At 40.7% G+C, this 13449-nt stretch overlaps 1 protein-coding gene across 8 annotated transcripts in view; it reads left to right on the top strand.

Annotated features, from left to right (window-relative positions):
* The window catches only part of Arhgap21 (Rho GTPase activating protein 21), a 99864-nt gene that overhangs the window by 26684 nt on the left and 59731 nt on the right, over window positions 1–13449 (top strand). For all 8 annotated transcript variants that reach the window (XM_075970633.1, XM_075970635.1, XM_075970634.1 and 5 more), the window contains exons 2-3: window positions 2968–3147; window positions 5439–5463. In XM_075970633.1, the coding sequence (XP_075826748.1) occupies window positions 2968–3147; window positions 5439–5463 (205 nt within the window). The remainder of the gene's footprint in view (window positions 1–2967; window positions 3148–5438; window positions 5464–13449) is intronic.

Below are 13449 nucleotides of genomic sequence, written 5' to 3'. Positions count from 1 at the left end.
ACAACCAAAAAAAAAAAACTATACTACCAATTGAAAGACAAAGATTAGTATCAATCCATTAATAGTAGGTGATTTGAATACCTCACTTTCTCTGAAAGACAGGTCATACGGACAAAAAATAGAAGCATCAGGATTAGTTGACATCATATATCAAATGGATTTGTCAGATCCACAGAATATTCCACCCAAACACCAAAGAATACACATTCTACCCAGCCGTACACGGAAGCTTTTCTAAAATAGATCACATCCTGGGGCACAAAACAAATCTTTACAAAGTAAAAGGCAAACAAAACTACTATATTGGATATAGTGCAATAAAACTTAAAATTGACAGCAAACAAATCTCTAATAAATATATAAACTCATGGAGAGTAATCTAAATGATGGAAGGGTCCAAGAAAGAAATAAAAATGAACTTGTAACTAAATGAAAAACAATAATATAATACAGCAAAAACTCTGGTACTCATTGATAACTGGGAGGAAAATTGATAACTTTTTAAGTACCTACATTAAAGAATCACAAATAAGCTACTTAGTGATGCAATTCAAAAATTTAGAAATCAAGAACAAACCACATCTAAACCTAGTCAGTGTCAAAAAAACAATAAAAGTCAGTGCAAGAATTCAATGAAATAGGAACAAAGAAAAATATGCAAAGAATCAACCAATCTAAGAGCTGGTTCTTTGAGAAGATAAGATTGACAGACCCTTTGCCCACTAACTAACAGAAAGAAAGAGGATCCAAATTAATAGAATCAGAATTAATAAAAGAAAACATTACAGTAGGCACCAAAGAAATTGAGAATATTATAAGGGAAAAGGGAATATTATGAGAAAAGGAGAACTCAAAATCCTTCTGTAAAGCTTGCATCATCCTCATACCAAAACTAGGTAAAGATACAACAGAAAATGAAAACAACAGGCCCATATCTCTGATGACTATAGACTGAAAAAATGCTCAATAGAATAGCTTACAAACAGAAAACAGACATATGTCACAAAGGTTATACACTATGACCAAGTTGACTTTATTACTGAAATGTAGGGTTGGTTCAACACATTCAAGACAATAAATGTCATAAACTACATAAATGGACTTAAAGACAATAATCTCATAGTCATCTCAGTAGATGAAGAAACAGAATCCAACATGCTTTCATGATAGAAGTCTTAGAGAATATAGGAGATGGGGCCATTACAAAGCTATAAGGCATTAGGAGAACAGAGACTTCAGTCATTATCATTACGAGAGAGGACGGGAAAAGATGGGGGAAGTGGGTAGGTAAATGCCAGGGGTTTATGTTTTCTTTATAGCTCTGTTTTCTCACTGTGAAACCCTGGTAAGGTCATTGTCTTCCAGTGAAGGTGAGGGAGAAGGGATGAAATAGCCGTTTAGGATGAGGAGACAAGATGTCAGGTATCTGAGTGACCGTACTGCAGGGTCTGACATTCAAGTGAACGCCACCAGCTCGGCTTTGTTTCTCTCCACCTGTGTTCACCTGGAAAGGCTAAAGCTTCCAGCAGGCAATGCCGATTCCTCCTGGGCCACTCAGGTGGCAGTGAGGAGTTCTAAAGAATCTAAGGTTAAGGGAGTGTTGTAATAGGAGCGGCGGGGCTGTGTCCCCAGCACCCCGGCTGCCTGGCTAGCTTATGCCCCTAAATAATTACACGGACTCTGTATTCTTTTAAACACTGCTTGGCCCCTTTCTATCTAGCCTCTTCTAAGCTAATTCTCATATATTAATTTAGCCCATTTCTAATCATCTGTGTAGCCCACGAGGTGGCTTACCAGGGAGATTCTAGCCTACGTCCATCCTGGGTCGGAGCGTCATCGTGCGTGTCTCAGAGAGAGGGGAGCATGGCGTCTCTCTGAGCTCACTTCCTCTTCCTCCCAGCATTCTGTTCTGTTTACTCCTCCCACCTATGTTTTAACCTATGGGGCCAAGCAGTTTCTTTATTACTTAACAAATGACCTTCTTCCATCAAGGGAGTAGGTAAATCAAAGCCTCTTTAAGAGAAGTGTGAAGACTTGTGGTTGGTGAGGCACAGTGAGAGTTCAGACTTCGGGAACAACAGGAATTAAGAGGTACTGAGTGAGGTTTTTCGTTTAAAGGATTTTTAGTCTTGGTCAGGAAAAGGCTGAAGAACAGAGGTCAAGGGACCTCAAAAGCCAGAATCTTGGAAGGATTGTGATCTCTGTGCATATGTAATTCAGGCTTAGAGCTGAGGGCTTTGCTAGTTTTCTAATATTTGTTGCATTGGACCATATGGCTTACTCTCCTTCTGTGCTGAGAGTTCTGCCTCTCTTTCATTGTTTCTCCTTTGACCCTTTGTGTGTTGTGGGATTTTCTTAGTGTCGTTTTCCATGCTGTCTGTGACATTTTTAGTTTTACTTATTATGCCAGTAATTTTCAGGAATTCTCTCTTGCTCATTGATTTTCCATAATATAATTTTTTTTTTGTAGTTTTAGTTTGAGGGTGGTGGTGGAGAGATGGCTCAGAGGTAAGAGTGTTGCTGTTCAAGATAAAGAACCAGAGCGTAGGTCCCAGCACCCACTTGACAAGCTGGGAGAGGCTCTGCATGAACCTTTAACGCCATCAATGAGCAGGTCATCCCCTGTGAGGATACTGGGCCTTGCTGCCTGCCGTCCTAACCTTGCCAAACACTGTAAACTCCAGGTTCAACAAGAGACCCTGTCTCAAAAGATATATGGCAGAGAATGGTAGAAGACACAAGACACCCTCTGGCCCCAGTATGCATGTAGAGGTGCCCACACATGTACATACATTATACGCATGCTCACACACATGCACGTATGCACATCTTTGTGATTTTGGTGATTGTGATTCACTTAACTCTAGCAGCAAATACACGACCTGTCCATAAAGTTCATATTTATACTCAGGTATTGTGTTTGTACTTGTGTTCTGTAGTTAAGTGGTACATATCTTTGCACTTTAGGTGTCAAAAAATAAAGATGGAAAAGAACAAAGTGAAACCGTGTCACCATCTGAAGATGAACCGTTCTCCTGGCCAGGTCCAAAAACAGTTATGTTGAAGAGAACGTCGCAAGGGTTTGGCTTTACCTTGAGACACTTCATCGTTTATCCCCCAGAGTCTGCCATTCAGTTTTCATATAAGGTAAGAGAATCCCATCCCCTCTGGTCTCTTCCCCTTCTCACCTCCCCCTTCCCCTCTTTTCTATCTTAAAATGAGTGACATATTTGTATTTTAAAATCTTTTTTATGTATTTTTTAAACCTATAGCAAACTTTAATTTCTGAAATATACTGATTCTGAACTCTAGATCTATTTTTTGGTGACTTCTAAGCTTCATTTTTACTCTTCATAATGTGTGACTTCCCTAGATCTAGAAAAATTCTGTAGGCTCTGGGCAGATTATGGCAATTGATGGTTAAAATATGCTGGTGATTTCAGAAAATTGATAAGACTAGAAATTGCTAACTTTCCAATGTATCATGATGGTAAGTCAGAATTTTGAAATACAGTGACAGGTGTAAGCTGCACGAATATGCTTCAGTCGAGAGCGCTCCTGTCGAACGGGTCAGCGTGTAATGATTTTAGCTGCAGTTGACGTGTTTGTGATCATTACTCTTCCCTGCCATTACTAGTGCTAGCTTACAAGTATATTAGCCCCATGTCACAGACATGGGAACTGGGTTAAGTCCTGTAGGTAGAGTGGGTCTGGAATTTGAACTTGGCTAATGTATTGATTAAAGACATATAAAGATAATATCCAGTTGTATCTAGAGATCACACTGTTTTTTAGCTGTTGTTCAGTTTTTGAGATGTAGCTCTGGCTAGCCTCAAACTCACAGGTCTCTGCCTCCTCCTGTCTGCAGAGAGCTAGAATTAAGGGTGTGCAAGCACACCTGGACCCTCACTTCATTTCCCTAAATACCTCTTTCCAAGAAAATGAATTACAGGATAGTCTTTTAAAGGCACTGAATATCTCAAAGGTTATGAATAATTACTGCCATTGGACTTAATATTTATCAGTCATGTTTCCTAAAATGTCTGTATAGCGATTGTCTAGCTGCTTTAAGAAGTTATTGATCTTAAAAGCTCTAATAAATATTACTTACATATTCACTAGATACATACGCTAGAGCTGTGTGATTTTTGTTTGTTTCATTTAGCTCACAAGGAGCATATAGATAATATAATTTTCATAAAATAATTAGCACAGGTTAAAAATATATCTGTATTGGAAAGTATTTGTGGAGTCGAAAGAATCTGGTCTGATCCCCATCTCTGTCCCTCATGAGCTCTGTGACCTTGAGCATTGCACTTGTGAGACCCCAGCAGTGCCTTGCTCACAGTGGGCATGGTGACTTTGCAGCATGAAGCAATGGGAATGGAACTGATAGACAGTAATGCTTGGTAGAGCCATGTAATGCTGGGGTTTGGTGCAGACATTCATGTATATAGGTCTGTTTTTATATTCCTTCCCCGGGAAATATATATTAGAGTATTTTTCACTTTCATATTGAAATTTTATCAATTCACTCAAAGACTGTGTGTATGCATGTGTGTCTGTGTGTGTGCATGTGTGCGTTCGTGTGTGCATGTTTGTGTTTGTGTGTGCTTGTGTGTGTGTCTGAGGAGGTAGACCTCGGGCCTTATACATGACACTTGCTAGGCGAGCACTGTATCACTGAGCTACACTCCCAGCCTTAAAAGAATTTAAGATAATTTTTAGTGTTATATAGTTTTTAGAAAGTGTCCGATTGATTAAAAAACAACATCTCTATTATGTGATTTAGCTGGCAACAGATTAGTCTCAGAACAGAGCTTATAACAAGAAGAAGAAAAACATTTGGGCAGCCAAAATAAAGATCAAGAGTTATGTAATAAATCACTAGCCTTCAGCCAGAGCTCCACTTTCCTTTCTACAGTGCACGGTAGCTTTGATTCTGTCAAGGCTCAGCAAGTACTCATCTTGATGTGTTTTTTCATACGAGCTTTTGAAAGTTGCTTGCTAATTTCTTAGCTAGAAGGCAGCATGGCAGCAAGAGCCTAAAGACACCAAACAGATGACCTTTCAAATTGCGTACAGGAACTTAACCATGTAGTGGTTAGTTCCGTGTCCTGTCGTAGCCCATGAGCGCTCACGGAAGGTCCCTGTAGTACAGTAGCTTCTCATCTCTCTGGCTGCTTTTGTGGTTCTTCCCCCTGAGTGTCTCCGTGATGCACCCCGCCCCCACGTATTTCAGAGCTAGTTGATTTTTTGCTCCTAACCTGGCTTTACCCACAGCCTTTTTTTCTTGTGAAAACTCCAGTCTTCTGACAAAGGTGCTTAGTAAGATTCTAATTGGTATTAATTATATACCAATAATTTGTTTTAAGTATGGCTGTGATCAGATAACAGTTCACTATTGGGCTCATATGTGTATTTGTTTTATTTTGTAGGATGAAGAGAATGGAAACAGAGGAGGTAAGCCGTAAAATGTTTACTTTTTCTCTAAATATACACGTTCCTCTGTATTTTCTTGCTGTTCTTGGGATGGTGTTAATTAAAGTGATTTCAAATGCAGACTGGCTTTTAGGTGTGAGAATCATGGGAGTTGACTATCCTTTGCTCTCATTCCAGGGCTTTGTGAATTCATTTACTTGGTCGTTAGAATTTGAACACTAACGCTTTCATTATTTATGCAGCACAATTCTAAGGATATTATGTACAGTTTTTATTTTGGTCTGAGGACTTTTGTAAACTTAGTGGTCCTTTCAGGGCAGGAGGAGCATGTTGTGTTTTATAAGGGTAGCTTCGGGTTCTTCTATTCTTACTCTTTTTTTTAATATTTTACTTATTTATTATGTATACAATATTCTGTCTGTGTGTCTGCCTGCAGGCCAGAATCGGGCACCAGACTCCATTACAGATGGTTGTGAGCCACCATGTGGTTGCTGGGAATTGAACTCAGGACGTTTGGAAGAGCAGGCAATGCTCTTAACCTCTGAGCCATCTCTCCAGCCCTGAGGCTTGCTTCTTAGAAGTATACATAACTGTGATACAGTGAGCATAACTAGGAAATTAACATTGATAAGTATTAGTATATTAGCTACAGGCGTTCAGTGTTGCTGAGTTTTCCACTGTCATGTTGGTTTTGTTTTTTGTTATTCTAGAATCCCACTTTGCATTCAGTTATGATTCTTCCTTAAAATCTCATAGTCTTTATTTCTCTCCTTTGTTCTTTTTGTAACTTGTGACCTCAACATTGTTGAGACTCTGCTAGTTTTTGTCTTGAAGGATGTTTATTTACTTGGTTTGTCTGTTTTCTTACTACCAGTTCAAGTTTAATGTGCTTTTACCAATAATATCACATTTACACCAATATAAGTATATGTTGTATGAGAGTTAATAAATATATAACCCACGAACCTTCCTTTCCCATCAAGATATGACTTAAAAATATGCATTCCATCAGTATGGAAAGTTTCTGTGTATTCTATGTATTTCTGTGTGTTTGTAACTCGTTTGGTTTCTCATCAATAGAGAATTTTGCATTTTCTGGAATTTCTTGTCAAGTAGAACAATACAGAATATTCTTTCTGTGTCTTTTGCCTGACTTTTTTTTTAATGTACGTATGGGTACTAACAGTGCTATTTCCCCTCCCCCTGCCAGCTGAGTAATTTCATTTGAATCTACGCCACATAGCCTTATTGGATCTTCGTCATGTCTGTGTCTCAACAGCCTGCTTTGTCATGTTTAGGGTTAACATGGAAAGGAAATAATTTCTTTCATTATTGTCCGAAATAATCCGAGGGTGTAGGCCAGGTAGCAGGAATCATAGATGTCACCTGTGCAGGATGGGGCTCTCCTGTCACCATCTGTTATGCACTAGGGTTTAGGAGGAGTTCCAAACACTCCTTCTGTGACAGCAGCAGGGACAGTGGAGGAACAAGTACCAGTGCGAGCAAAGGGCATTTGAGTGCTCTGTCATCTTCCCACCACGTCTCAGGCCGATGTGCTGGGGCAGATATGGCAACATAGCTTGTTACGGGGAAAATACATGCCTACTAAATCTAGAAAAATATAACCAGGAAGCCGTGTGTGGATGGTGATGGATCTGCTGCAGCCTTTGAACTAATTGGATGTAATTAGTGCTTTGAATGGGAAGAATTAATGGAAACACCTGCAGGGGCCAGGTCTCAGAGAAAGAAATTTGGAGAGGAATAGTAACATGTAGATAAAGGGTAATCCACCCGTTTTATACATACTCTTATTCAAAACGGAGTTGTCCACATACAGAAATACCATGTTGCCATTAAGTAGTAAGAAATAAGTTAATTTAAAAAAAGGTACAAAGTTGGATGGGTAGGAAAAGGAGAGAGGTTGTTAAGAAGAGTATGGGGAGGGGTGAATATGATCCAAACACTTGAGATTCTCAAAGAAACTGATAGATTTTGAGTAAAAACATTAATTTGATTGACAGGAGATTCAGTCTACATAAATATGTTCTGTGTGTCATTATTAAAAGAAAAGCTGTGTTTGCTTTTAAGCTTCCTAACAGCCAAAGAATCAAGTAATAATAGTAATAGTTAGAAATACACATCGTCTGTTAAAAACACTGTATTGTTTGCATTCGGTAGGAGGACAGAGTATCGTATATGTCCCTGTTCTGGAAAACTAAGAGAATGCTTCAGCAGTGTTGCTCCACAAGGCTGTTTTTACAATGAATTTACATCCCTAGCATACAGTTCTTTTAAAGCAGTGGTTGCTAGTCTTTCTAATGCTGCATCCCCAGTACAGTTCTTCCTAATGCTGCATCCCCAGCACAGTTCTTCCTAATGCTGCACCTCCAGTTCAGTTCTTCCTAATGCTGCATCCCCAGCACAGTTCTTCCTAATGCTGCACCTCCAGTTCAGTTCTTCCTAATGCTGCATCCCCAGCACAGTTCTTCCTAATGCTGCATCCCCAGCACAGTTCTTCCTAATGCTGCATCCCCAGCACAGTTCTTCCTAATGCTGCATCCCCAGTTCAGTTCTTCCTAATGCTGCATCCCCAGTTCAGTTCTTCCTAATGCTGCATCCCCAGTACAGTTCTTCCTAATGCTGCACCTCCAGTACAGTTCTTCCTAATGCTGCATCCCCAGTTCAGTTCTTCCTAATGCTGCATCCCCAGTTCAGTTCTTCCTAATGCTGCATCCCAGTTCAGTTCTTCCTAATGCTGCATCCCCAGTACAGTTCTTCCTAATGCTGCACCTCCAGTACAGTTCTTCCTACTGCTGCACCTCCAGTACAGTTCTTCCTACTGCTGCATCCCCAGTTCAGTTCTTCCTAATGCTGCACCTCCAGTACAGTTCTTCCTACTGCTGCACCTCCAGTACAGTTCTTCCTACTGCTGCATCCCCAGTTCAGTTCTTCCTAATGCTGCATCCCCAGTTCAGTTCTTCCTACTGCTGCATCCCCAGTACAGTTCTTCCTAATGCTGCACCTCCAGTACAGTTCTTCCTACTGCTGCACCTCCAGTTCAGTTCTTCCTACTGCTGCACCTCCAGTTCAGTTCTTCCTAATGCTGCATCCCAGTTCAGTTCTTCCTAATGCTGCATCCCCAGTACAGTTCTTCCTAATGCTGCACCTCCAGTACAGTTCTTCCTACTGCTGCACCTCCAGTTCAGTTCTTCCTACTGCTGCACCTCCAGTTCAGTTCTTCCTAATGCTGCACCTCCAGTACAGTTCTTCCTACTGCTGCACCTCCAGTTCAGTTCTTCCTAATGCTGCATCCCCAGTTCAGTTCTTCCTAATGCTGCATCCCCAGTTCAGTTCTTCCTACTGCTGCATCCCCAGTTCAGTTCTTCCTAATGCTGCATCCCCAGTACAGTTCTTCCTACTGCTGCACCTCCAGTTCAGTTCTTCCTACTGCTGCACCTCCAGTTCAGTTCTTCCTAATGCTGCATCCCCAGTTCAGTTCTTCCTACTGCTGCACCTCCAGTTCAGTTCTTCCTACTGCTGCACCTTCAGTTCAGTTCTTCCTACTGCTGCACCTCCAGTTTAGTTCTTCCTACTGCTGCACCTTCAGTTCAGTTCTTCCTACTGCTGCACCTCCAGTTCAGTTCTTCCTAATGCTGCATCCCCAGTTCAGTTCTTCCTACTGCTGCATCCCCAGTTCAGTTCTTCCTACTGCTGCATCCCCAGTTCAGTTCTTCCTACTGCTGCATCCCCAGTTCAGTTCTTCCTAATGCTGCATCCCCAGTTCAGTTCTTCCTAATGCTGCATCCCCCAGCACAGTTATTCTTAATGCTGCATCCCCAGTAGAAGAAAAGACCCTATAAGTGGGGACTATTTTGGAGAGAATAGCTGTTTTGGACAATTGGTATCATCTTGATGCCCTATTGCCCTTTAAAATTGTGGAGTAAATACTCATAATCACACGAGAATAAGGTTGACTGTTGCTGTCATTTCCTTTTCTTAGTTCCATTCTATTTCCATTGTTCTAGCCTGTTAATAATAGTGTGGAGTACCTGGGAGTTGTGGGAATAGTCTCAGTTGTGACATTTGTGATTTGGTTTTTCCTGATGGAATAGCTCTATAATCTGTACTGGTGTGTTCCAACAGTGACAAGACCCAGGACAGGCCAACTGCAAAGGATGGTGTGCGCTGGCCATAAGCATGCCAGAGTGACACAGCAGCAGCGGGGCAGCCGCGGCCTATGGGAGAGTCTGTCCAGGAAAGCAGGACTCTGTGTCCATGAGCTTACGCTCTGTGGCAGGTCCAGCCCTCGCCGTGCCCTCTTTTTTGTGACACTCCTAAATCTCCATGGAGGGAACTGAAGCGGACCAGTGAGCTGTTGAGTACAGAACACCTCAGGGCTGGGTGTGGAAACAAGTGTGCTTCAGTGAAACACAGTTTGAGTGATGAAAAGAGGCTTAGAAAGCAGAGAAAATGGGGTGTACTTCATGCTAGCATTTCTATTAACATGCTGAAAACACATTCTTTCAGAATAATGTAGCTAAAATATGGACCTGAAATTGTGTTGCAAGTTTTTCTTTCTGGGCAGGTCAGTAGCCAGAGATTTGGTGGTGAGTGTGAAAAATACATTTACATTTCTTTTCAAATGCAGCTATTCTGACTGAGCTCTTTGGAGTCCTTAGCTGAACCCTATAGAATACATGTTTAATTGAGTTGCTTTTAATTAACTTAACTGGATAGGTATTAATTAGTTGTATATTTTCTGTTAATTTTTAGTGCTCCTTAGTAGAATAGCTGTAGGCGTCTTAGTCTTACTCTAGGAAGAAGGAGAGAGAGATGGTCATGATGGTGGCCCCAGTGCTAGAGCAGGCAACAGTGCTGATGACAACACAGCTTTCCAAGGGTGGATACAGTTACTGCCTCTAGTTTTAGGTGATGTAATCGAAGCATGCCATTTAAGTAATTAGCAAGAGGTAGAGAATCTGGGTTCTGAAGTTCCTCTCAGTTTCTGCCATGGCCTCTCAGAACTTAGCTTTTATGGAATTCAGGCTTGAAAGTATAGAAGAAAGAAGACTATATTCTCTGGATTGTACACACTGCTAACAGCCCGTGTTCTCTGGATTGCACACACCGCTAACAGCGCGTGTTCTCTGGATTGCACACACCGCTAACAGCGCGTGTTCTCTGGATTGCACACACCGCTAACAGCGCGTGTTCTCTGGATTGTACACACCGCTAACAGCCCGTGTTCTCTGGATTGCACACACCGGTAACAGCGCGTGTTCTCTGGATTGCACACACCGCTAACAGCGCGTGTTCTCTGGATTGCACACACCGCTAACAGCGCGTGTTCTCTGGATTGCACACACCGCTAACAGCGCGTGTTCTCTGGATTGCACACACCGCTAACAGCGCGTGTTCTCTGGATTGCACACACCGCTAACAGCGCGTGTTCTCTGGATTGCACACACCGCTGACAGTGCGTGTTCTCTGGATTGTACACACCGCTAACACGCGTGTTTGGCTTTAGGTGCAGTTTTGATTGGCACAGCAGAGCATTTCAGACATGTTCTCTAACTTTCCTCAATTTTACAGGCTCACATGTTATTGGCTTTTTTAAAATTGAGCATCAGCTTAGCAACAAGGCATATATATTACCCTTTTTTCCTTATTTTTTAAAATTTCTTTGTTTTACATCCCAACTATAGTTTCCTCTCCCTTTTCATATCCCAGTCCTCCCTCCCCATATTTATTATCTTAATGTCTGAATTTACTTTTCTTTTTGGTTCAGTTATATTTTTGATATGTGGAATGCTCTTGTCATTTATTTTTATGAGATGATAAGAGAAATCCTAGGTTTGGACCTAAAATAAATTAAATGTGAGCAAAAAGTATCTCTATAGAAATATTTATAACTGTCTTTTCAAAATCAACACTAAATTTGACCAAAATAGTCATTGTTGTATAAATAGGTAAATTGTGATATATAGTGGAATACACAGCAAAATTGATGAATTTTGTAAACTTTTCTTTTTAAACAATTCTCCTTATATAGCTTGAACTTATAGAACTTGCTTCTGCTTCCTGAGTGGTACAATTAAAGGCATAAACTACCATGCCTCGCTTGAAAACATTTTTTGTCATGAATTACAATAAAATTTACCACTTTCAAGTTAACAACTAAGTGGCATATCTGTGTCTCTCTCTCTCTCTCTACACACACACACACACATGCACACATACACGCACACCACCGTTTATCCATTTACCTCTTGTTGGACAGTTAGACTTAATAGAACTTATGGCTATTGTTGTTTGTGCACTGTGAACATATATGTGGTGATATTTGGGTCCACCTTCTCCGTTCTTTGGATGGATACCCAGGAGTGTGGTTGCTGGTCACACTCTTTCCCGCAATGGCCTCACCATTTCCATACTCCCATGCACTGCAGGAGGTCTCCATTTCTCTGCATTCTCTCTGACAAGTTTCTGTTTTTATATTAGAGTCAACCTCATAGGTATGAAGTGAAATTTCATTGTGGTTTTGATTTGCATTTAACTTATTAATACTTTCAGATAATATCTTTCTGTGTGTTTATTGGCCATTTGTGTAACCTACTTGTAGAAATATCTGTTGATGTCCATTGCTCATTATTTATTTTTAAAATTATTAGTTTGTATATGGATGTTTTGTCTGCATGTATGTCTGGGCCCCATGCTTGCTTGTTCCTGGTACTTGAGGAAGTTAGAACAGGGTGTTAGATTTCTGAACTAGAGTTACAGGTTGTGGGCCACCACGCGGGTGCTGGGAACCAAACTCAAGTCCATTTTAGTTACCGACTTGTAGGCATTAAGTATTTCAGTCGAGGAATTAGTTAGCTGCATTATGTACAGTTGGATGTCCATTGATCTTGTTTTTCAGATTCTTACTAATTTTGATACGTTTCTTATTTTAATGCAGTCTGAATGGGTGATACTTGTTTTTAACACTTTGAGTTTTCTTTGAGAACTTTGTGCCCCTTGGACACGAAGGTGCTCACTGTGGTTTCCTAAGGTGCTGCTGTTTCATCATTCACGATCAGAACTTCAGTTTGCCAATCATTATTGCTTTGGTGTGTGGTTTGAGACCAAGAGAAGTTTTTTCTATATTTTTTATTTTCATTCCCACAGTGTTTAGTGTAAAGTCTGTACCTTTTCAATTTCTGTGTAGCGAAAATTGCCTTGCTCATAAAGTTGTCTGTCTCGGTGTTGGTCTGTCCTGGACTTCGCTCTATCCTGGGAGTTGGCCCGTGGCTTGTTATTATATGGTTTCCAAACCAGGATTTTTTTTTTTTAAGAAGATAAAAAGAACAGGATAGAGACCATAGGTGTTACGAAGCCCCAAATACTTACTATCTGATTCTTTACAGACACACATCATTCGTGTTGTTCCTGTTTCCCTAGTTGTTTTATTTGCATCAAGACAGCACTGCTTTTGATTGTTGTGGTTTGAGAGGTGGCTTTATCCTGCAGCGTATTCTTCCATTTGTTCACAATACCTTGCTGGGCTGAGGTGTAACTAACTTGGTGCTTTGTCTCCGACTCAGCATTAAACCCACAAACAGAAAAAAAGAAAAAAATTCCAGGCTATTTTAATTTATTATGTAGTATCATAAAAGTTTTAGAATTAGGCTACACGTTCTCTCTCTCTCTCTCTCTCTCTCTCTCTCTCTCTCTCTCTCTCTCTCTCTCACACACACACACACACACACACACACACACACACACACCTAAAACCAAACAAAATCCTTGGCTTGTTGAAGAATGTAGATTAGTTGGTCTGCATTTTTTGCTTTTTCTCTGTCCATCTTTTGATATAATGAATGTGTGTATATTGGTTGGATTTTTAGGTGTTAAGCCAACTTTGTATTGCTGACCGAACCAAGCTTATTCCTACTGTCATGCTTATTATCATCAACTTTGGCTTTTCTACTTGAAGATTCTGGCTTCTCTGCTCAGTGACTGTTGAGA

The sequence above is a fragment of the Microtus pennsylvanicus genome, chromosome 4 (assembly GCF_037038515.1).
Source record: "Microtus pennsylvanicus isolate mMicPen1 chromosome 4, mMicPen1.hap1, whole genome shotgun sequence".
Classification (NCBI taxonomy): Eukaryota; Metazoa; Chordata; class Mammalia; order Rodentia; family Cricetidae; genus Microtus; species Microtus pennsylvanicus.
Note: the sequence above shows the minus strand (reverse complement) of the source record. Positions and strands in the feature narration are given on the sequence as shown.